The following is a 24263-nucleotide window of genomic DNA, read 5'->3' as shown; positions in this document are numbered from 1 at the left end:
GAGCATTAACTGCCACAGTAGAAAAGAGGATGTGGCACAAGTAAGAAAATATTTAATGAGGGGTGCCTGGGTGGCTTAGTCAGTTAAGGGTCCGACCTTAGCTCAGGTCACGATCTTGCAGTTTGTGAGTTCAATCCCCACGTCACGCTCTGTGCTGACAGTTCAGAATTTGGAGCCTACTTCAGAGTCTGTGTCTCCCTGTCTCTCTGCCCTTCCCCTGCTTGCACTGTCTCTCTCTCTCTCTCTCTCTCTCTTTCTCTCTCTGTCTCAAAAATAAGTAAACATTTTCAAAATTGTTTTAAAAATATTTAATGAAACATTCTTGTTAGAGTTATTTTGGCGTTTGGTTTCAATTCTGCATTTCAGTTCAATTAAATTCCATATTCTCATTCCTTGAACTGTCCTTTAATCAGGTGGTGGTGGATGGAAGTGTGTCTTCTACGGTGTTGAAGAACTTAATGTCTTTAACTGAATATCAGATAGCAGTCTTCGCAATATACTCTCACACGGCTAGTGAAGGCCTGCGGGGAACTGAAACCACACGTATGTATTGAACTCTACCAAGTTCTGACTTTGTACGGCATTGCTTTGGGGGCCTTTCCTAACCTGGAATTCTGCTCAGCTTGTACTTATGGACATTTTGAATCAAAGTCATAGAAAATAATGGCAGTGCCATATGTGGGACTGGCCCTTGCTGTAATTGCACTTTGCAGGTGCTGCCTATTGAGAGGGATATCATAAAACTCTGGTATGTGTAGGTGATGAAGGGTGCAAAATACATGTATTAACTTAATAAACAAATGTTTGGTGAATGTGTATTATGAACTAATTTTACCGCTGACTCATTCATGTCTACTCACTGTCTCTGACTGAATGTGTTGTTGATGGGTGTTTATTCACTCATGTATTTGTTCATCCAGCCACCTATTCTGTCATTTACTAAGTGATACAGTGACTAGTTTTAATTGCTGCTCCATGTCAGAGTCTATGCTTGGTGAAGGGTATAAAACAGTGGTCAGAAGAGTCTCCTTGCAGGAAGCTAACAGAGGACCACGAGGGAGAAGAAGGGGAAGAATAGTGGGGGAGAGGGAGGGAGGCAAACCATGAGAGACTCTTGAATGCTGAGAACAAACTGAGGGCTGATGGGGGTGGGGGAGAGGGGAAGGGGGATGATGGGCATGGAGGAGGGCGCTTGTTGGGATGAGCACTGGGTGTTATATGGAAACCAACTTGACAATAAACTATTTAAAAAGAAAAAAAAGAAGAGTCTCCTTGCTCTTGACTGGCTCCCTGAGAAATGTGCCCATCACTGTAGTGGGTTATAAGAAACTAGAAGATGTTGTTCTGCTTTTAAACATTCACTGTTTTTTCCCTCCCAGAAGGGGTTTGCATGGCTGTATGAACATATTTATGGATGAATATCATCTGAAAAATAAGCTGTGTTTACTTACAGATAGTAACACATAGATACTATGAAAAAGCCAGCACACTGATAAATGGCTGAACATTAAAAGAAAAAAAAATTCTCTTGCAGTGGCTTTACCCATGGCTTCTGACCTTGAACTGTACGATGTGACTGAGAATAGTCTGAGGGTAAGGTGGAACGCAGTGCCTGGGGCCTCAGGATACCTGATCCTCTATGCTCCTCTCACAGAAGGTCTGGCTGGGGATGAAAAAGAGGTAACCACCTGCTGTCTTACTGGAGTCCCAGGATCTCTGACTTCCTGAAAAAGGGTTTTTCTTATTATAAAAATTTAATGTATAAAATTTAGAGAATTCACATTAGTAAAAGATTACAATTCACTTGTAATCCTGCCACCTGAATATCGCTATTGTTAACATTTACTCTAAGTCCTTTTCAGTGCATTTTTTAACACAGCGAATGGGAACGGTTTTGCAGTCTTCTGTTTTCATTTAGTTTATTGTGAATATCTTTTCGTACCATTAAAGAATATTGTAGATGGTCCTTTTAAACAGTCTTACAGGGTTCCATTGTTGGTTTGTATCAGGTCATGTTTAACTAAGTGCATGTTATTGGACATTTAGAGAATGTGTTGTGTCAGTATGGTTTTGTGATCATTCTTAACATGTAACTTTGCAAGGTTGTCAGATTATTTCCTTAGGATACATTTGTAGAAATGGAGTTTCTTTTTTCAAATGGCATGCAAATTATTAAGGCTTATGCTAAGGATTAGCAGATGATTCTAGAGTAGTTTGTTATAATTCATATTGCTATATGCAATTCACAAATGGCTATTTCCCCCATGTTCACTGACTTAGAAACTTTTTCTTACTAATTTGAGAAGTAGAAAAATGTATTGCATTGGTATGGTTTTTTTTGCATTATTCCATTTAAAAAGTTGAATCTTTGACATTTTTTTAAAAAATGTTTTATTTATTTCTAGGAGAGAGAGAGAGAGAGAGAGACAGCGTGAGCAGGGGAGGGTCAGAGAGAGAGGGAGTCACAGACTCTGAAACAGGCTCCAGGCTCTGAGCTGGCAGTCAGCACAGAGCCCGACGCGGGGCTCGAACCCACAAACTGCGAGATCATGACCTAAGCGGAAGTCAGACGCTTAACCGACTAAGCCACCCAGGCGCCCCGAATCTTTGACTTTAAAATGATTTATTTTGATCTTTGTTTTTAATTTTAGCAAACAATTAACTATAATATAGATATTCAAGGAATAAAGAGGAAATGTCTATAACCCTTGGGGGTGTGAGGCCAAGCAAATAGAGTGATTAAGAGGGGAAGTTCAGAACTCAAGTCGTTAATATTGTCTAACCATTGTCTTTAACATTGCCTCTAGTGACAGAAATGGTTAGGGCCAAAAATATGGTGAATCTGAGCGTCAGAAACAGAGCACTGGTGACGTGGGTTTTTTCTTATTTCCAGGGCTTAGACAGCTTTACTTCATTAGAATTTAATGTTGATCTGAATTGTTTTGGCAGAAGGGAGACTTCAAAAATGATGCTAGAATGATTATCAGCTTCAAGAAGCAAAAAAATAAGAAAGAAAAAAATCCTGGTTCACATCCAGTAGATTAGTAAACAGTTTTTAAAGTCTAATAATAACTGCATATTAGTGATTACGGGAAGCAGAATCATTCATGTAAGTTGGTATGCAAATTGATACAGCTGCATTGGAGAATAATTTGAAATATATCATCAGGTTGAAGATATGTACAATTTTTTAGGAACATATCAGAAGGAAACCTCTTGCAAGGCTTTTTTGGAGGCAAGCACTTGGTCAGAACAGAATGTTGCAAAGGACCGCCATGTTCATCAATAGAGGAATGGAAAATAGCAGCATATTTATACAAGCAGATACCATAAGAGAATAAAATAATAGCATCTCTGTCCCCTTGTGTCAACATGGATAAATCTTGAAGCATAGTATTGGCAGAGAAAAAATTGCAAAAAGTTATGTTGATGTGGTTTCATTTTTGTAAATAGTCAAACATAAAGAACTACATATGGTAGAAGTAAAAAACTGGATCAATAAGATATATCTTGACACTAGGGTAGAGGTAGTGAACAGAAAGAATGGGAAAGAATTTGTGTTTTATCTGAATATATTAGCTCTTTTTAAAATAAGATTGGAAGTCAATATGACAAAATGTTTCTATCTATTAAATTTGAGTGGTGGGTGCATCAGGGTGAATTATATTTTTTCTCTACATTTATTTTATATATGTTGAAATGCTTCAACATTAAAATTTCTAATTTGACAATAACATTGGCAGTTGTGTGACTGGAGACTGACTGTGGAGATATTTTTCTTTTCTTCCAAAACAAAAATATAACCATGCAGTCATGCACTCGTGTTGGCTAGTTTTTTTGACTTCAAGGGTCAGAAAAATCATCCCGGAATCAAAAAGCAAATTGCCACATTGGAGGTCAAGGTGGGTTGATCGGTGATTTCTTCTGAATCCTGGAAGGAACTTGCAATCCAAGTGTGCGGGCCCCTTTGTTGAATGGAGCGACAAAAGGGGTCCAACTCGATCAGGCTTGAGGCAAACACTGGGTACCTAGCCGAGGGACTGGTTAGAATTAGCCAGGGGTGAGAGGTGCCCACTTGGCTGTGTCCCCAGCTTGCTAGCCTAGAGCTTATACTCTTTCTAGACAACATTTGTGACTCAGTTCCACCCACACTCTTCTGAGGACTAAATTTTTGACACTGTTATCCTGGCTGAGATTACTACTTGTCCAGATGCAAAGAGTTATCCTAAAACAGCATGCATGGTATGTTCAGTTTTGTATGGTCCTGTGACATCTGTTCCTAATATACGATGATACAAGATCACGAAAAATTATGACTAAAGCCTGTTTGAATAAGGGGTTGTGAGGAGACAAAATTTTGTTCCTTGATGTCTCACCTTTACTCAGTTACACTCTGATCAATGTGAGTGGTGCACATTGGCAAATGATCTGATAATGTGTGTTCTTTTCAGATGAAAATTGGAGAGACCCACACCGACATTGAATTGCGTGGGTTGTTGCCCAATACGGAGTACACGGTTACAGTGTATGCTATGTTTGGGGAAGAGGCCAGCGATCCTGTTACGGGCCAAGAAACGACATGTGAGCAATTCAGTTGTTTAGATGAAATGCTGTAATAAAAGGCCAAATAAATGTTGGGATTCTAAATTGGAAATACTGGTTTATATTGAAACGTCTGAAGAGCTAATTTTAACTTAAGAAAATGTGTATTTTATTTAGGGGAAGGAAGTGTAATAGTTGATTAAAAAAGGAGAGGGTGGTCCTATAAAACGATGTCCCTGGATTCCTGTTCCTAGGACTGGCATTTTTTTTTAATTAAGAAATTTTTTTTAACATTTATTAATTTTTTAAAGACAGAATGTGAGCAGGGGCGAGCCAGAGAGAGAGAAGGAGACACAGAATCTGAAGCAGCTCCAGGCTCTGAGCTGTCAGCACAGAGCCTGTCGCAGGGCTCAAACTTACAAATCGTGAGATCATGACCTGAGCTGAACCGGGGCGCTCAGCTGACTGAGCCACCCAGGCAACCCTAGGACTGGCATTTTTATGCAGTAGGGAAATCAGACATTGTTCCAGCATGCTGCTATATTTAACTGGGTTCCAGATAAATTTGGAGCCAAATGTGCACAATCTTTGAAATTATTCAATTACTTTTCTCTCTCCTATACTTTCTCGTTAGCCCCTTAAGTATGACGAGAGTCACTAAGTTCTATAGGCTCTTTAATGCCAAATAATCAACGTGTATTGAATTAATGAAAATAGTTGGCCTTCGGGGTGAAGAAGCATCACACTTTTTGGCTCTGGCTGACAACCAGGATTATTTGTCTTCTAGGTTTTTATCCTGCTGGCTCTATTCAACACTATGTCACATGCTCTTGTATCAAATGATCGATTGCCTGGGTTAAACTCTAATTGCTCCTCTGCTCCTACTGTGACCTTAGCCAAGTTACCTCAATTTTATGACCTATATAATGGGGATATTGTAATCTCTGGACAGTCTATTGTAAGAGTTTAATGAGATACATGGATTATCATAATGATCAGTTCTAGACCTTCTCAGATTCATACAGAGCACGTGATAGACCTTAACAATTGTTTTTACTATAAACCTGTAAAAACGCATGAAACTGTCAAAGATTACTGACAAATTTTAATCTGTTGAATCAGAAGGGGGGCCTTGAAGAAGTACAAAAAGCTATGGAATTGATGGTCAAGGATCTGCGGAAATACCATTACCTCTTTAAATAAGTTGAAAGCAACAGCAAAGTGTTTATTTTTATTTAGTCTCACAAAGCCACTGGGATTTATCCAGGTCAGGACTCCTACTCATTGAGTCAACAAATATATATTGAGAACCTGCTACATTGGGGATAAAGCCGAGAACAAAATTAATCCCTAATACTCTGAAATTATGATTTATTGAGTGAGAGATATAGTAGACCAATAATAGTGCAATATAAAAAATAAACCAGGGTTAAGAGTTAGGTAGCATTGGGGTGGAAGGGTTACTTTACATACAGTGATCATGGAAAGCTTCAGTGAGCAGGTGACATATATTCAGAAACCTGAATCTTCGATGACTCAAAGGTTTTTGGCCTGAGCAATGGGAGGAATGAAATTTCCATTTGCTCAGAGGGAGAGATTGGGAGAGAAGATTGGAAGAGATGGCAACTTAACTGGACAAGTATGTTGGAAATGTCTAATGGATACCCAAGTGGAAAGGACAGAGGCCATCAACCTCATTTAACACATGCGAAATTGCAGAGAGGAGGAGTAGAGTGACTTTGCCAGAATCATATGACTGTTGAATGAAATAGCTAAAATTTAACTGCAGGTGCTCTGGTTTTTGATCTATTAGGTTTCTTATTTACAGCAGGCTGTAATAATAATAGCCTTGATTGGAGAAGAAGGGCACAAAGAATTTATCTAAATCTTATTTATTTCTAAGCATGTATAATTTGTCAATATTATTTGTTCTTTACAAGGAAATCTTTCTTTGCAAATTTGTTAATTGTCCTTGTTATAAGTTATTATCTGGGTGAAATTTTTCATATGTAAGTAGTTCAGAAGTCAAAGATGCTAGGGTTTTTTTTTAACATGTATGTTATTTAACATTTTAATTATTTTCTATTCCTCTTACTGCGAAGTGCCCTTAAGTCCACCAAGAAACCTCAGAATCTCCAATGTTGGCTCTAACAGCGCTCGGTTAGCGTGGGATCCAACGTCAAGAAGGGTCGCTGGTTATCGAATTGTGTATAACAACGCAGATGGGACTGAAATTAATGAGGTAAACTGTGGATCACAATGTCTTTTTTATTTTTTCATTGTTTGTAATCTTTATTTTTGAAAAAGAGAGAAAAAAAGAGAGAAAGAGTACAAGTGGGGGAGGGGCAGAGATAGAGGGAGATACAAAATCCGAAGCAGGCTCCAGGCTCTGAGCTGTCAGCACAGAACCCGACGCAGGGCTCGAACCCATGAACTATGATATCATGACATGAACCAAAGTCGGACACTTAACCACCTGAGCCATCCAGGTGCCCCATGATGTCTTTTCTTTTGGTGGTTGTATATTAGTTTTCTATGACTGCAGAACCAATTATCCCAAAACTATAGTGGCTTAAAAAAATACTAATTGTTTATTTTCTCTCATGGTTTCTATGTGTCAGGTATTAGTGTGTCAACTACTTGGACATGTAGTTCTGGTTTCGGGTCATTCATGAGATGGGAGCCAGAGAGTGGCTGGATCTGGTGTCATCATAATGGCTCCTTCATTCATTTGTCTGGTGCCTGGTCTGGGAAGACTGGGTCAGCTGGGAGCCAGAGCAGCTCTCTGTACCTCTAAATAGACTCTTCATATGATCCCTCCAGCATGGCAGCTTTAGAGGAACTAGACTTTTTACATGTTTGCTCAGGAGTCCCTAGACATGCGTTCAAAGAGACAGACAGACAGGAGAGAGAGAGAGAGAGCAAACGCAAACATATGCTAGGTGGCAGCTGTCACCTCTGCCACACTCTACTGGTAGGAGATCTCACAAATCTCGACATGGATTCAACATGGGGAGGAACATAGGCCCCACCTCTGGTGGGAGGCAGGAGGGAAGGGAGACGTATGTTGATGTGGCCATCTTTGAAGTATATAGTCTGCCTCTGTGGAAGGAGGTGAGGAAGTAGGTGTCTTCCTAGATGATATAAATGAGAATAATGACCGTATTATCCAGCGTATTTCTCTGCTGTTGAGTAAACTAGCATCTGAAAGATGCAAATCATATGAGCTAAATTCAAAACTGAAGGATTCAAGTTTTGTGTAGGAAGATGATTTGAAATAACAGAACTTATTAAAACTCATGAAGATACAGTATCTTATACTCAGTGACTAATATTCTTCATGAATTCTTTCCTTGGGAATATATTTTAAAAGGATAGATAGCAGAGTTATTATTATTTTTTCCTCAGCTTGGTCCAAGAAGTTAAGATCAAGGGTGAAGTTCGCTAGATTACATCACTTCTATTTTCTGACCAAATAAAGAAACTATTTTCATTTGCAGAGACAAACTGTCTCCTACAATTAAATCCAAGCAGTAGTTTGCAGAATGGCCCCTCAAACAGGACATTGGGTACTGAATGGACAACACTGCACATTTGCTTATATTTTATATTTGTATATATTGTGAAACGATCAGCACAAGAAATCTACTTAACATCCATTTAAACAATATATAGCTGTTGTGGCCTCTTATGATATTTTAGTTATTTGACTTAATGAAGAATGACCCCAGATTCATTTGTCGAGAGCTACAAATGATTTTTTGTATGGTTTTTCGATCTTGGAGATGCCTTTGGCACTTGCTATTTCTAATTTGCATTGTGCTGGAAAACTAGAAAACTGTATTTGGTAAAACTGAATTTAAAACATGAGAAAATGGACTATGAATAAAAATCTGAGAAAACGTTTGAGTAAAATGCATAAACAATGTGTGGTTTTGTAACATTTTCTTTTTGACTGGTATGTGTGTGTATTTGTGTATATGTGTGTGTATGTTCTTATTTCTTAACTCTTAACCATACAATAGAGATTAGTTATTGCTTGACAAATGTATTTTGTTTACGTGTAATATTACTTTGCCTAACCTGTAATATTACTAATTTGCCTAGTATATGATTTTAAGGGTAAGTATCCGTGCTGTATTTTGCTTTAAGTTTTATTAAAGCTTTTATTTATTGGTAATGCTACAATATTTTACAATGTTTTAGGAAATTTCTAAAACATTCTGAAAGGAACTTTAAAATGTCCCAAATAAAATCTACTTCTGTATAACATGCAATTGACTGTGAGCTCTTACATGTTATATTTCTGTGCTTTACCTCCTGTTCCTCCCAACTTCCTTCCTTCACTTCCTTTTTCTTCCTCTCTATCCTTTCTGCATTACCTGTCTCCCCAGTTGCTTGGAGACCAGGGAAGAAAAATGAAACAGAGCACCCAAATGTTGGTGATGATGATGATGATGGTGGTGGTGATGATGATGGTGATGATGGCGATGGTGGCCATACATGTTGAGCCAGCCACTGTTCAAAGAGCCCCCTCGTGCAATCCTTAGAGAAAACATGCTGAAAACATGTCATACAGAAGGCAGAGCCACCTCAGGTAGCAAGTGCTAGGAGAGGATTTGGGGAAATATACAAGCATGATGGAAAACTAAAGTGCTGCCATTTGAGTTTTATAAATGAAAGACCAGTTTTTAGACTCCGAGGCAAGTCCAGTTCCCGACAGCAATGACTCAACAACAGAGCCCAGAGCGGAACCCAGTCCCCCGTTCCTCATCAGGAACTCTATCTTCATCCCTCCCAGAATTAGGCTGAAATTAAGCTTTTAGGCCAGACTGTTTGAAAATTTTTCAAAAATAGTTGCATAACTGTGAGATCATGGTCAGTTGTTATCATTTTCCCAAATTCTTCTACATCTTGAAAGTTCTACCAAGAGAATCAGTTCCAGAACTTAGTCTAAAACATAACTAACAAAAATATATGACACCTTACAGTTTTCATTTGGTCAAATAATCAATAGTTAATGTATAAAATATGTTTAGAGTCAAATAAAATTCTTTAATGAATAAAATAGATCTTTCCAACAGATACAAAGATATACGTGGAAACATATATATTTAAAAGGTATATAGTTACATATATATGCTTTTATATATATATATATATAAATGGATATATAAAGGGCCAAAACTGTGTGTGTGTGTGTGTGTGTGTGTGTGTGTGTATACACTTTTTCCCTTTTCATCTCTTGGTATACCTAAGAAGCTTTATATTTAACTATGTGGATGTCTGATATCCTTACTAAATTGCTATTGGTCATAGATTTGAGACTTAAGAGGTCAAAGCATAAGTATCCTTCCCAGTTAATAGTTTTACATCTGGAAAACTAGTTAAAGATCACTGGGCCTCCTATTCCTTGTTTGGAAAATAGTTATTATGAATATCCAGGGTTTGGTGGGGGGAGGAGGAAGCTAAGTAAGACAATGAATGTGAAGTTCTTGGCACATTGTAAGTGCTCAGTAGGCTCAGCTCTTATTTAAAAAAATTTTTTTAATGGTTATTTATTTTTCAGAGAGAGACAAAGTGTGAGCAGGGGAGGGCAGAGAGAGAGGGAGACACAGAATGCAAAGCAGGCTCCAGGCTTTGAGCTGTCAGCACAGTGACCAGTGCAGGGCTTGAACCCATGTACTGCAAGACCATGACCTGAGCCCAAGTCGGATGCTTAGCCACTGAGCCACCCAGGCACCTCTAAACTAGCTATTATAATCCAAAACAACAGAAGCAATATGCAAATATAATTTAGAAGAACATGTCTTGAACTCATATTATTTTAAATATAGATTGTCTTTTCTGTGAGTTGAGGTAATGAAGCCACACGGTAAATAGTGTTTACACGCATAGGCTTTAGAGTCTAAAACATTTTTGTTGGAGTACTAGGTACTGGCTGCTTTTCTGTTGGGCAAGTTCCTTAACTTTTCAGAATCTCATGTTTACCATCTTCAAACTAAACATAATGATTAGCTACACTACAAGGTTTTGGGCTAAAGATTAAGTGAACTAATGCATGTGAACCATACAGACAATATCCAATCCAAAGTAAACACAAAATGCTCAGGATGACCTATAATATTATCGGGCCCAGACTCAGAAGAAGATAATCCATATTTTCAGTTGACTCCTGCTATGTAACTAACACCCCCGCTGAAAATAACAAGGCATGATTGTGTAACCTGGGCAGAGCTCAGCAAGGACAGCTTGGTCTTGCTGCTCCTTGTAGTGTAGTGTCAGCTGAGGTGACTCTTGCACATTCATGTGGGAGCTTGACTGGGCCAGACCTTCCAAGATGACTTCACTCCTTTGTCTGGTGTCTCAGCTGGGGTAGCTGAGAAGGCTGGGAACTTGGCGTCTCTAGCAGAGTGGCTCAGGGCTCCAATTGGGTGAAAATGGAAGCTCCTCCCCCAGGGCTGACACTCCCTTATTTGACCTGTGGTTGATTTCTTAGCGATGCATATGGTTTCTGGATTGCTTCTTTGTTCAGATGAGCCCTCTATTATCTCTCCTAAAAAAGGAGATTTGGTGCTTCCTCTATGCATTCAAAAACATATATAATTAAACATGCAGTACTGAAGAAGTGAACTCCTACACTCAATGCAGGAGAAAATACATTAAGTACATAGAATATGAAATAATTTCAAGCTGTGTTTGGTACTGGAGAGGAAACAAAAAAGGATAGTGTTAGGGGACAACCCTATGAGATACGTGGAAAGAGAAACCCCCCTGTGAGGAGGTCAAAGTTAAGCACAGTCCTGAGAGGTGACATAAGTCTAGTTTTTTTTTTTAATTTTTTTTAATGTTTTATTTATTTCTAGGAGAGAGAGAGACAGCGTGAGCAGGGGAGGGTCAGAGAGAGAGGGAGTCACAGACTGAAACAGGCTCCNGAACCCATGAACCGTGAGATCATGACCTAAGCGAAAGTCGGACGCTTAACCAACTAAGCCACCCAGGTGCCCCATAAGTCTAGTTTTGAAAAGAGTTAGGGAGAGAGAGTCCCAGACAGAATGAATTGTGAATGCAAAGGCCCTGAGGTGGGAAAGACATGGACATCGACTTGACAAGTCAGTGTGACTGGGGTTCAGCAGGTGATCAGAACTACGGCAAGAAGGGTGCTTGGGTGGCTCAGCTGCTTGGGGGAGTGATCCAAGCAGTGCTTGTGTGATCCATCCCCACATTGGGCTCTTTGTTGACAGCAGCAGAGCCTGCTTGGGATTCTCTACCTCTCTCTCTCTGCCTCTCCCCCTGCTCATGAGTGCTCTCTCTCTCTCAAAAATAAATGAATTAAAAAAAAAAAGAACTGTGGCAAGAAAAAGAAAGTGATCTAGTTTCATTCTTCTGCATGTTGCTGTTCAGTTTTCCCAGCACCATCTGTTAAAGAGGCTGTCTTTTTTTCCATTGGATACTCTTCCCTGCTTTGTCAAAGATTAGTTGGCCATACGTTTGTGGGTCCAATTCTGAGTTCTTTATTCTATTCCATTGGTCTATGTGTCTGTTTTTGTGCCAATACCATACTGTCTTGATATTTACAACTTTGTAGTAGAGGCTAAAGTTTGGGATTGTGATGCCTCCCATTTTGGTTTTCTTCTTCAGTATTACTTTAGCTATTCGGGGTCTTTTGTGGTTCCATACACATTTTAGGATAGTTTATTCTAGCTTTGAGAAGAATGCTGGTGCAATTTTGATTGGGATTGCATTGAATGTGTAGATTGCTTTGGGTAGTAATGACATTTTAACAATATTCTTTCGATCCATGAGCATGCAATGTTTTTCCATTTCTTTGTGTTTTCGTCAATTTCCTTCATAAGTTTTCTATAGTTTTCATCATACAGATTTCATATATCTTTGGTTAGGTTTATTCCTAGGTATTTTATGGTTTTTGGTGCAATTGTGAATGGGATCAGTTTCTTGATTTCTCTTTCTGTTGTTTCATTGTTGGTGTATAAAAATGCAACCGATTTCTGTACGTTGATTTTGTACCCTGCAACTTGCTGAATTCATGGACCAGTTCCAGTAGGCTTCTGGTGGAGTCTGTCGGGTTTTCTATGTAGAGTATCATGTCATCTGCGAAAAACCAAAGTTTGACTTCCTCTTTGCCAATTCTGATGCCTTTGATTTCCTTTTGTTGTCTGATGGCTGATGCTAGGACTTCCAGCACTATGTTAAACAGCAGTGGTGAGGGTGGACATCCCTGTCGTGTTCTTGATCTCAGGGGGAAAGCTCTCAGCTTTTCCCTCTTGAGGATGATGTTAGCTGAAGGCTTCTCAGCAATGGCTTTTATGATGTTGAAGTAGGTTCCTTCTATCCCGACTTTCTCTAGAGTCTTGATTAAGAAGGGATGCTGTATTTTGTCAAATGCTTTTGCTGCATCTATCGACAGGATCATATGGTTTTTTATCTTTTCTTTTGTTGATGTGATGTATCACATTGATTGATTTGTGAATATTGAACCAGCCCTGTAACCCAGGAATGAATCCCACTTGATCGTGGTGGATAATTCTTTTTATCTGTTTAATTTGATTTGTAAGTATCTTGTTGAGGATTTTTGCATCTGTATTCATGGAGGATATTGGAACTATGGCAAGAAAAAGGATCACTGCTCCAGATAATGCAAAGCCAAGGAGGTCATTGTAGGATACTAGGTTTTGGTCTGGAAGGCAATAGGTAGCCTTCCAAGGTTTTAAGTAGGAGAATGACTCATTTTAGATTTTGATAAAGGTCACGTTGACTGGTATGAACAAATCCATACAGTAAGCTTAGTCACTTTCTCCTTAACCTCAGGCACTGTCAAAGTCAGTCATCGATAATATCATAAAAACAGATCTCACTGACAGATCTCACTGACAGTTGCTCTGAATGTCTCTTGAAAACATTTTAAGGGGGATCCTTTTTTGGCAGAGTCTGCTCTCAGTTAAGTAGACTCATTTCTTCAGTTCCCCAGAATATCTTTATAGCTAGAGCATCTTATTGTAAGTACCTCTCTTATAGGAGTTTTATAAGGGTTAAATGAGAGAATGTATAGAAAGTGCTTTAAGTGGGGCACCACTTACTTGGTCTGTAATATGCCCCCAGCGCAACATAGCTCAGAAGCCCAAGATCCAACCTTTCAGTGATAAAGCCATATCTATTTTTTCTCTTAGTCGAGGATGGTTTTGGTCAGGGCTCTGTGTTCTAGATCCTTCTTCCATTTCTTCGTACTTTATGATTTCTTTCTTCATTCTTTGCTGTTCCTATTCCTAATCCTTCCTTTACCTGTACCCTTGGCTTTTATCCTAGGGCTTCATCCCTTATGCCTTCTAAAGAGATTGGTACATATCTTTCCCAATATGTCTCTCTGTGACGTAAAGATAAAGGCATATTTCACGTATTTATTATTATCTTTGTATGAATATCCCCTGCATGGCTGCTCATCTGTGCAACTCATACAGAAATTATGGTGTATTACTTAGTCACAGGTCAGCAGAGCCCAGGCAGTGAAGCCAAAAACTGGCTTTCCCTAGCAGATTAGGCTGGACACATTAGATTTATTTCTAGTAGCACTATTGACTGTGTTCACTTTCCTTTCTGTGTCTTTAATGGGTGGACATAATATTGGTTGCAAAGACATCCTGAGAATTAACTGAGAGGTAATCTATTTAAAGGTGAAGTTTAAAAATGTGTAATATAGAAGTCGTTTATATAATTCAGTAATAGTTTTGAAGTATTTAGAGCTCAGCCGCTAAGCCAAATAAACTACAGACAATAATAAAATGCCCATACTTCCTGTATCTAGAGCATATCTTGTATAGTTATTATGACTTCTCTCTTTTGCAGGTTGAAGTCGACCCTGTTACTACGTTTCCTCTGAAGGGCTTGACGCCACTCACGGAGTACACAGTCGCCATTTTCTCTATCTATGACGAAGGGCAGTCAGAGCCTCTGACTGGAATTTTTAACACAGGTAAGCCTTATCATGGTTTGAAAGTTTCAAAGAGTGTATAGAAACCAGAAGGTGGAGCATCTTCTTTAATTGTGGTTTTGAAGAGATTGCATTTTAATATTTGTTTACATTGTATTCTTGTTAACCAAAACTAACAATTAGGTGACTAGAATGTGTACTGCCTAATTATTTCTATCAAAGCAGGGGAAAAAGAGGAAAGATCATCTAAATTCCAAAGAGCCCAGTTAAGTGAATGTATGTACTGCTCTCTTCCTAATCTCACACCATTTCTTTTGCTTTATGGAACTGAAAATTTCACAGCTTCTATTTTCATGTGTGTATATTAAGTTGAACTTCCAGAATTGCTGGTACTCAATAATGTTGTGACCTGCAGAAAGGACAGTTTCATACTATTTAACCTAAATCATCAATCTACAGCCAATAGTGTATTTTCATGCAGCCTGAAATATTGATGCAACAATATGGGATCTTTTAAATACTAAAATAAAAAAAAAAGTCACGACTGCATAATTTTCCTTTTCCATATATACCATGTAGTCAATAAATATAAAACTTTTTTGACTCTTGGTGGCAACAGTTCTGTTGTTTGCTTTCTGAGCCTAACGCTGATTACACTTGGAAGATAGCTGAGTGCTCTACTGAGGAGATAAGAAGCTATTTTGGGGGCATAAGAAATATACCCTATTGAGAAATAATTTTCACTGAAAGAAGTTCAGTAAGACCACACAGTCTCCTGAGGGCTAATTCCAGTTGGGACTTTCCTGGTATCCTGTGAAGGAGGTTTAAAATCTCTGCTTTCAGAGGCACTTGGGTGGCTCAGTTGAATGTCTGACTCTTAATTTCAGCTCCGGTCACAATCACATGGTTTTATGAGTTTGAGCCCTGCATCAGGGAGAGCCTGGTTGGACTTCTCTCTCTCCCTTTCCCTTTCTGCCCTTCCCCTGCTTATGCTGTCTCTGTTTGTCTCAAATAAATAAACTCTAAAAATTTTTTTTAAAAATAAGTAAACTCTCTGATTTCAGACAGTAGAAATCAAAATGACTGACAATGGTTAGATATTGTGCTCTAGCTGTCCATCCCAGAAGTGTGAAACTGGAAGGTCTGATGAATCATATTTCACTTCTGATAGCACCCACATGTATAAGATTAAAAGAATGAAGTTTCTTCTTTAACTTGTCACTAGTTCATGATTTAGGCATGAAAGCAAATAAAACTAAAAGGGACATTTCTCAGGCCTCAAAGGCACCAATTTGTTAATTTCCTCAACATACTAAGAAAATAAAGTCTTTGGAAAATAATGAATACAGCACTCATTTTTTTTTTTTTTAATAATTAGTGAAAAGAGTCAGAGAATCTAAAAGTTCTGGAAATTAGTGGAAGACTTAAAAAATGTGCTGTGTCCATGGTCTTCCTAATTATACTGTGGGTAAATGCTGGCACAAGAAACTTAAGTCCACACCAGACTGATGGGTGATGCTTGCTTGGCTACCGTGTACTTTCTTAATGCTAGAGGTTCCTCAGAGGTTCTTTTCTTCTTGTGGTCCTGGGAGCTGCTTGAGTTTGGCTTTCTTGCCTTCTCCATTCCCTGACAAAGTGTCCTTCCTTGGCTCACAGAGGAAGTTCCAGCCCAGCAATACTTGGAAATTGATGAGGTGACAACAGATAGTTTCAGAGTGACCTGGCATCCCCTCTCGGCTGATGAAGGGCAACACAAGTTGATGTGGATTCCAGTCTACGGAGGGAAGACTGAAGAAGTGAGTTGTCTGAAACAGACTGAAAAGTAATCTGGAGCATTTTCCCTGGAAGTGAATACCCACTGCTGCGTTGGTCTTGATCTTCACTTTAAAAGAGATTGAGAATCCCAGAAGTAATTAGTATTTTGCCTGGCATGGAGTTACAGAAATGTCAAATTATACGATTTTTCTAAGATTAAAATGGCATTTCTAAGATTAAAATAATTTAGTTCTATATTTTATATATTTTCAGATTTTTTGACTTTCATAAATGACTTTGAATAAAACTTCAAATGGCACTTTTACATTAATAGCTTTTTTGTTGAGGGAATTGAAAGGAAAGAAGTCTCTGGTTTGACTTTAAAGCTGAATTCAATGGCCCTGGAGTTCTTTGTGCTTAGTTGTTTCTTGTTTATGTTTAGGATGACATTTTTCCTTTTTATTATTTTTTTATTAACTTTCATCTCTGATATTCAAGTAAATCCAGTTACTGAGCACCAAATAAATGCTTTTCAGGTTGTCCTAAAAGAAGACCAAGACTCATATGTTATTGAAGGCCTGGAGCCCGGCACTGAATATGAAGTCTCATTGTTGGCTGTGCTGGATGATGGAAGTGAGAGTGAGGTGGTGACTGCTGTAGGGACCACACGTAAGTCTTGGTCTGACTGAGATGGACTTCATCAATTCTCATACCCACCCGCCTACCAGGTCCTTTCCCATCCACCTCATCCTGGGCTACAGAGGCTTCCATTTCTCTGTGTCCCCTAGAAGTCTTCCAGTATCTTCATCTTTCATGAAACCAATATGTGAAGTGTAGTAGAATCTTAACCATTATCACCATAAAGGCAGAAGCCATATCTGTCTTGTTCTCCATTATATCCCCAGTAATGAGCCCAGTACTTGTTATATTTTGACTGTGTAATAAACACTTATTGAATGGATGGAGGGATGGATAAAATAATTTATAAATGAATCAATGAGTGAACAAATAAAGCTAGGGCAAGCATGTCCAAGAGCTTTTGGAATTTCCCAAGTCAATGTTGGTTCCAACAATCTTGTATGAAATTCACTTGCTGATTCATTCATCCCTTCTTCATTTTTAAAATATGAGGTATTAACCACATATTAAATTTTCTTTGATTGGGTTCCCTGGAATCAGATTCTGAAACAGCAAATTGCATCCAGAAGGTTAATTGGAGAGTGTAATTGGGAGATACATCTGTAAGGAAGTAAGAATGTCAGGATGAGGAACAGGGAGAAGCTAAAACTGAGCCTTTGGCTAATTCTACTAGGAGTTCTGGACCTGGGATGACCCTCCCAATTTGTCCAAACTGAGTCAAAGGGGGTGAGCCTTTGGATCCCCAGTCACTGGAGGTAGGCCATTCCCCGCCAGAGCCTGTGACCTCAGATGAGGCAGTTCCCAGAGCTCTGAGCCATTGGCAGCCAGTATTTCTGAAGCTGGTGGTGAGTGTGTTGACCCCGAAGAGGAGCTCTAGGTGGAGAACCACACAACTGCTCCATTCCACTGGTTGCCCAGGGTGAATACGAGAAGTAGAAAATGTGCTTATTTTCCTTCTTGGTGGTTTTGTTTGAAATCCCTCCCACAACTTGATTTTCAGCACTGTTTGTTTTCCCTTAATTACCATGGTTATGCCCTATTTCACAGTAACTGGGAGGTTTCACAGTTTTATATGTGTAATTCAAATACTTATATGAAGAATAGTATCTGTGATTAGAAGCATTACTGCTTTGGGTTTTAGCTTCCTTATCAGCAGAATAGATACCATGTCTGCCTTATTTACAGCTCATGTCTCCATTTTTGCAACCATAGTCCAAGGTGGTGGGAAGAAACAAGTGAGATAACATAGGTAAAATTTTCCTTGAAAAGTATAAAATGCTCTAAAAATGTGTCATTACTATTATTACTGAATTTTAAAGTAATGCATATTTTTTTAGTTGATGGTATTTGGACAGAACCAGCTACAACCATTGTCCCCACCAGACCTGTGACGACAGGTAAGGACAAATAGAAGAAGCCCATTTTTCCATAAGAAAAGTTTGATTTAAATGGAAGTGACATTATCCCAGTTTTATTGATTTTATATTATTATATATTATGTTATATGTTTATATTATTATTTTTATTATGCCCGTTCAAATTTTACCCCTCTCAGAACCTCTCAACCTCTTCTTAGCCCTAAATGCTAATGAGTCTTCTGACCTCACTATTCCATCTCTCTTACCTTTTCCATCTTTGTTTTGGGTTCCTATTTAGTCTTTCAGATGTTCGCACAGCGAGCACCAAGAGTCTGTCCCTTCCCTTGATCTCAGTGACTTCTACTGCTGTCTTTTGAGAATTACTCACATCATGGCATCCTTACATTTCTGTGGGTAATGGAGACTTGACTTGTCTAATGGACTTTCTATCTCAGCTGTTTTCTCCTTTAACTTAACTTTCCCCCTGACAGTATAGTACACCTTTCAGCTAGCCATCAAAGTCAACTAAGTAAAATACAAATTTGATTGTACCATTAATTTCCCTACCTAAAACCCTTCAGTGGCTCTCCATTGCCCATTCATTCATTCACTGATTCATTCATTCTCCAGTTAATCTTTATTGAGCCCTTCTTTATCACAGTGCCCCCAAATCTCTTTATCATAACATCCAAGATCCTTCTGCTTTTCTTCTTGGACTCTACCATATTTTTCAAGCTCTCTCACTTCCTTCTGCCTTCTAGAACTCCTAGCCCTCTGAAGGTGAGACATTGTTTCCCATTCCCACTGCCTGGTACCCTTCTCCAGTTTTTCCCACCAAGTGTCCTGCCTCATCTGTGACATTTTTAGTATTTTTATCAAGTGTTAATCACTGTGTATCCCAAGGCCTAACATGATCTGACATACAGGAAAAGCTCAATGAATGTTTGCTGAATGAATGAATGAATGAAGAGAAGAAAGAGTCACGGGAGCTGGATAGAATGACAGGAAGTCAGATGGGATAAATGAGAAATCCAGCATCTGGGGAGATGAGAAGGAATGTGTCAGAGAACACAGGTGAAGGAGTTTTTTGGTCAGATATAAGAGAAAGGGTAATGTGTATGTGGGCTGAGTGGGTAGAGGCAGTCATGGTGAGAGATGCATGCTTTGAGTGATGAGTGTCGAAATAGAAATGGGGGAACAGGTGAATAGGATGTATATTGGATGGCAGATCATACACTGAGGCTGACCACATCTGGACCCCCATTTCTGCTTCTCCAGCGGAGCACTGGTGGGAAGTTTTCATGGGGATGCTGTCCTGTAGGCTTCCCTACTCTAAGGGCTGTTCCCGTCACTGGCTATATACAGAGCTGATAGTTGGGGGGCCCATAGTTTCACCTTGTAAGCATCTTTCAAACTCACTTTTTTTTAAATGTTCATTTATTTTTGAGAGAGAGAGAGAGAGACAGAGTACGAGCAAGGGAGGGGCAGAGAAAGAGAGAGAATCAGAGGTAGGCTCCAGGCTCTGAGCTGTTAGCACAGAGCCCGATGAAGGGCTTGAACTCATCAACTGCAGATTCATGACCTGAGCCAAATTCAGACGCTTAACTGACTGAGCCACCCAGGTGCCCCCAAACTCATTTCTGTTTGCTACCAGGAGGTATGATGGCCCCCAATTAACCACTGAAGCTGAGTTGTTCTTCATATGGTTCTACATTAGAGAAATACATTAAGTGATATTTGTTGCCATGCCCACAAATGGTGTCTGGAGCTCATTTTAGAAGATGATGGGTTAAAAGTTCTTTAATCCTTGGTTGTGCTTATTCCAGTTTTCCGGACAGGAATCAGAAACCTGGTTGTAGATGATGAGACCACTTCCAGCCTGCGGGTAAAATGGGACATTTCAGACAGCAGTGTGCAGCAGTTCAGGGTGACCTACCTGACTGCTCAAGGGGACCACGCAGAAGAAGTGGTAGGAACGGTCTGTATGCATACGGCTGGCTAGAAACTACCCAGTTTCCTCACTAACAGACCTAACGAGGCTCTCTCCAGAGATCAGCGCAAGCTTTACTGCTTATTTACTGGTGACTCTGCCATCTCCAGAAACTAATGTTTTCTGTTAATCCAAACTTAACTACTGGTTTCTCAATGACCTTTCTATCCCTAAAACTTGCTCCGCATACAACTTACTTCAATCGGTAAAGCTGCTGAACCTTGTTTCCTATGCTGCTTCTACTGCCTTTATGATTTGATAAAGGACCAAAGTTGGGTCCATTGTACACTTGTCTCTATGTATATATGCTTCACCCTTGAACAACATGGGCTTGAATCACACAGATCCACTTACATGTGGATTTTTTTTGATGAATGTAGTACTGTGTGTATTTTCTCTTCCTTCCGATATTATTTTTTTAGAAAATTTTTTTCAGTTTATTTGCTTATTTTGAGAGAGAGTGTGTGTGTGCACAGGTGCATATGAGTGAGCTGGGCAGGGGGGAGGGGAGAGGGGGAGAATCTCAGGCAGGCTCTGCACTGTGGGTGCCAGCCCAACAGGGGCTTGAACTCCTTGTGATGTTCTCAATAACATTTTATTTTCTCTAGCTTACTTTAAAGCAAGAATATAGTATGTATGTATATATAATATACATAACATACAAAAAATATGTGTCTATGTTATTGATAAGGCTTCCGGTTAACAGAAGGCTATTGGTAGTTAAGTTCTTGGGGAATCAAAAGTTATAAACAGATTTTGGACTGTGCAGGAGGGTCTCCAGCCATAACCCCCATGTTGTTCAAGATCAACCATATATAATAATTATATAAACTATATATATCAATAAACTATATATATATGATTCCAAGTTTCTAAGCAAAACATGCATGAAAGGTGATCTTTATGTAGTTGAAGTGTTCCTAATAAAATAGCATCCATTAACACATATTTACATTTTTCACTGACATCAACTCATTTTGAGCATCTTTATAGTAATTTCTAACTTATTCTTAAATATGAATTATCTCCCTTAGGGGATTTGGATTTTTATATGCTGAGTTTTCTTTGTTTCATCTAATTTGGTTTTCTACATTAGAAACCTGGGTACACTTTTAGTTGTGGCCTTCCTGTACTTTCTAAATATTTTATTTATTTTTGAGAGAGAGAGACAGCCAGCCAGCCAGACAGAGCATGAATGGAGGAGGGGCAGAGAGAGAGAGAGGGAGAGAGAGTCAGAGACAGAATCCTAGGCAGGCTCCAGGCTCTGAACTGTCAACACAGAGCCCAACATGGGACTTGAACTCATGAACCTGAGCTGAATTTGGAGTCTTAAATGACTGCACCACCCAGGTGCCCCCTTTAATCTTCTTACTTTATACCATATCATTCCTTTTACTCAAGAACCTGAAATTGTTTACAAGACATGCTTCCCATCACACCAGATAACTCCAGTTTTCATCAAAATGAGATTTTTCTTTTTCATCATGGAATATGCTCTAGTCAGCCTCATTGCTTGCATTTCTTGCCCTCTGGTGCATTATTTTGAGATATTCTAGGAAAGGTATCTCCAAATTCATTATTGCTCAAGAATAACATTATTGTCCTTCCTTCCTCCTCCATACTTACATAGTCTTTGGTGGAAAGTACATAAACAATTATTTGAGCCCAAAATTCTCTCAGCAAAGTACTTAATTTCAGGCTGATAGAGAAATTATTTACGGAACACAGTGATAATACTGAAGATACACACATCCACTGTGAATAGCCAGAATGTCCATGAAATTGGTCTGGGAGTGCTTTTAGAAAGTTAATGGACACTTAAACAAAATAAATCGTGTTATAAATTCACCCGGGTCATACACTTCAAATGACCCATGATTGAAAAATTCAAAATAAAATTTTACCTAACAATGGTAACTCGGGACATAATTTAGATGTTTTATTTTCCGTTTCTGTCCCGTATATCAATGTAGTTCCTAAAAATGAAGACCCTTAAAAACTTCCCAGAATAAAAGTTTGTTTTTTATTTTTTGTTTCTACTCTTTCCAAGAAACACATTGAACGTCTGGCTAAATTATTCGTGCTAATTTGGAAAGAGTAACAATTTAATCTCATGCATGCACTTGTAAGTTATGCAAGGTAAAATAATAATAATATTTACTTTGGGTTGTCTCTAGATAATTTTGCTAGTTTCTTTCATTTCACACTGTTTATTTTGAAACACTTGGACACCTACATGCAGGAAAAAAAAAAGATCAAAAGTTTGAAACACCCATGTGCCCTAGTTAAGCAAACCCTTCATAAAAATGAAAACTGTTGATAAATTTGGTAGTGATTATCTACTGTGTAGAAATGTTTTTGCTAAACAGAAGGAAGTACTGTAGAATTTCTTAAATATCATGCCTTTTTCCACTCAAATTGAATTTGTGCACACTTAATTTACAGGCATATTTTCAGGGACCCAGATGAGGATTAATTGAGAATTTATATCTCGGTGTTTCAGGAAATGTTCCTTCTATACAAGTATATTATTATTGGAGACAGAAAGTGGGTGCATCTAGACTTAGATTATCAAACAAAAGCAGAGCTAGCAGTTATAGATCTCTATCAAAATCCATGGGCCTTGAATGCCCACCAAATGAATACCTTGAAATAATAATGCGTGGCAGGGAAAGGAAGGTAGCTGAAGCCCATTATAAAAGTGAGAAAAAGATATGTCCAGATGAGAGAAATGCCTCTTACCATCTTTCCAAATTTTCCTTAACTATAAAAGCTAATTAGATTTGTTTCAGGAAATGATGGATCAAAGGAATGTATAACATTTGTAAACCAAAGTAAAGCTTCAATACATGTAAAACAAGAAGAATTCAACTTTCTTTTCCAAGTGAGTAAGTGAAGTATTAATATATTTTCTAAGCACAATTAAATCTACCAAATCTTTCCAATAAAAAAGATTTTGAACTATTAGGAGGTAAAACTACCTGTCCAGTATTTTGTAAGGACTGACTTCTAACTCTGCTCTGAAATACGGTGGAATGGCAATGAATTTGCCCTGAATTTGTTGTCAGGGCCTGAAAGTCTCATACTTCTTTATTTGTGAAAGGCTGATCAGGATTGCAGACTTTTCTAGAGCCCGCATGTCAACATTCATAACCATGACCTGAGTTCTGAGTTGCAAGGAATGTTGCAGACCACATATACTCAGAATGTGGTTCTGTCTCTTACAATACAATTTGGATATTAATATTAAGCTTTTAGAAACATTTATATCAGTTTGGCATTGCTGCAACATCTAAGAACAGAATCAGTTTTTTCTAGGAATTTTGTTTTATTATATTTTATAAAAATATTAGTCTTCAGTAGATTGTAATTAAAATAGCAGCACCAACTCTACCTAGTCCTCTTCCACAGACATCAGGAGAATCACTATTTAGATATAGAACTTTATAACATGGGAACACAATGAGATGCAAGGAACCCTATTGCTACTGATGGGATCCAGGCTGCCTTGAACAGCTTTGGGCAACATGGAGCCAGACCCGACATTCCATTTCTAAAATAAAAAACTTAAAACGTGAAAGTTCACTGGTTAGATTTGCATCTCATTTAACCAGAAACATCTTTTATAGAATTGTTTTCTAAACAAAACCACCATCTGCAATGATCTATGGCATCTGTTTTTAGTAAGAGTCCATCTTTACCCTGCTTTGTGCAAACAAGCAGAAGCCAAGTAGAAGGAACTTTGCATTCCCAAGAGGACATTTACATTTTTTTCTTGGAAATGAGTATCATTGGGTAAAAAGGTTCAAACGCAGAGCAGAGTGCAGCCGTTAAAGCAAGGCTCAGACCAGATATCCGGGATTTCACTATGGCTTCTTTACTCACAGGCTGGGTGGGCCTCAGTTTCCCCATATATAAAGTTAACGCAATGTTCCTCTTTTACCTGAAAGGGTTGTTTGTGGTGAAGAGTAAGTGACTTACTGTACTAAAATTCCTAGGGTAGCACCTGGCGCATAATAATTGCCAGGTCAAT

The 24263-nt window shown here is 38.7% G+C and overlaps 1 protein-coding gene across 1 annotated transcript in view; it reads left to right on the top strand.

Moving 5' to 3' along the window:
- COL14A1 (collagen type XIV alpha 1 chain) overlaps positions 1-24263 on the top strand; it is a 203988-nt gene that overhangs the window by 58564 nt on the left and 121161 nt on the right. Inside the window, exons 10-18 of the mRNA XM_039227241.1 lie at positions 414-543; positions 1535-1680; positions 4452-4581; positions 6645-6784; positions 14404-14530; positions 16145-16284; positions 16780-16912; positions 18220-18279; positions 20067-20209. Of these exons, the coding sequence (XP_039083172.1) occupies positions 414-543; positions 1535-1680; positions 4452-4581; positions 6645-6784; positions 14404-14530; positions 16145-16284; positions 16780-16912; positions 18220-18279; positions 20067-20209 (1149 nt within the window). The remainder of the gene's footprint in view (positions 1-413; positions 544-1534; positions 1681-4451; positions 4582-6644; positions 6785-14403; positions 14531-16144; positions 16285-16779; positions 16913-18219; positions 18280-20066; positions 20210-24263) is intronic.

Source organism: Hyaena hyaena, unplaced genomic scaffold (genome assembly GCF_003009895.1).
Source record: "Hyaena hyaena isolate Hyena2069 unplaced genomic scaffold, ASM300989v1 scaffold_26, whole genome shotgun sequence".
In the NCBI taxonomy this organism is placed as follows: domain Eukaryota; kingdom Metazoa; phylum Chordata; class Mammalia; order Carnivora; family Hyaenidae; genus Hyaena; species Hyaena hyaena.
This window is presented reverse-complemented; position numbering and strand designations above follow the sequence as displayed.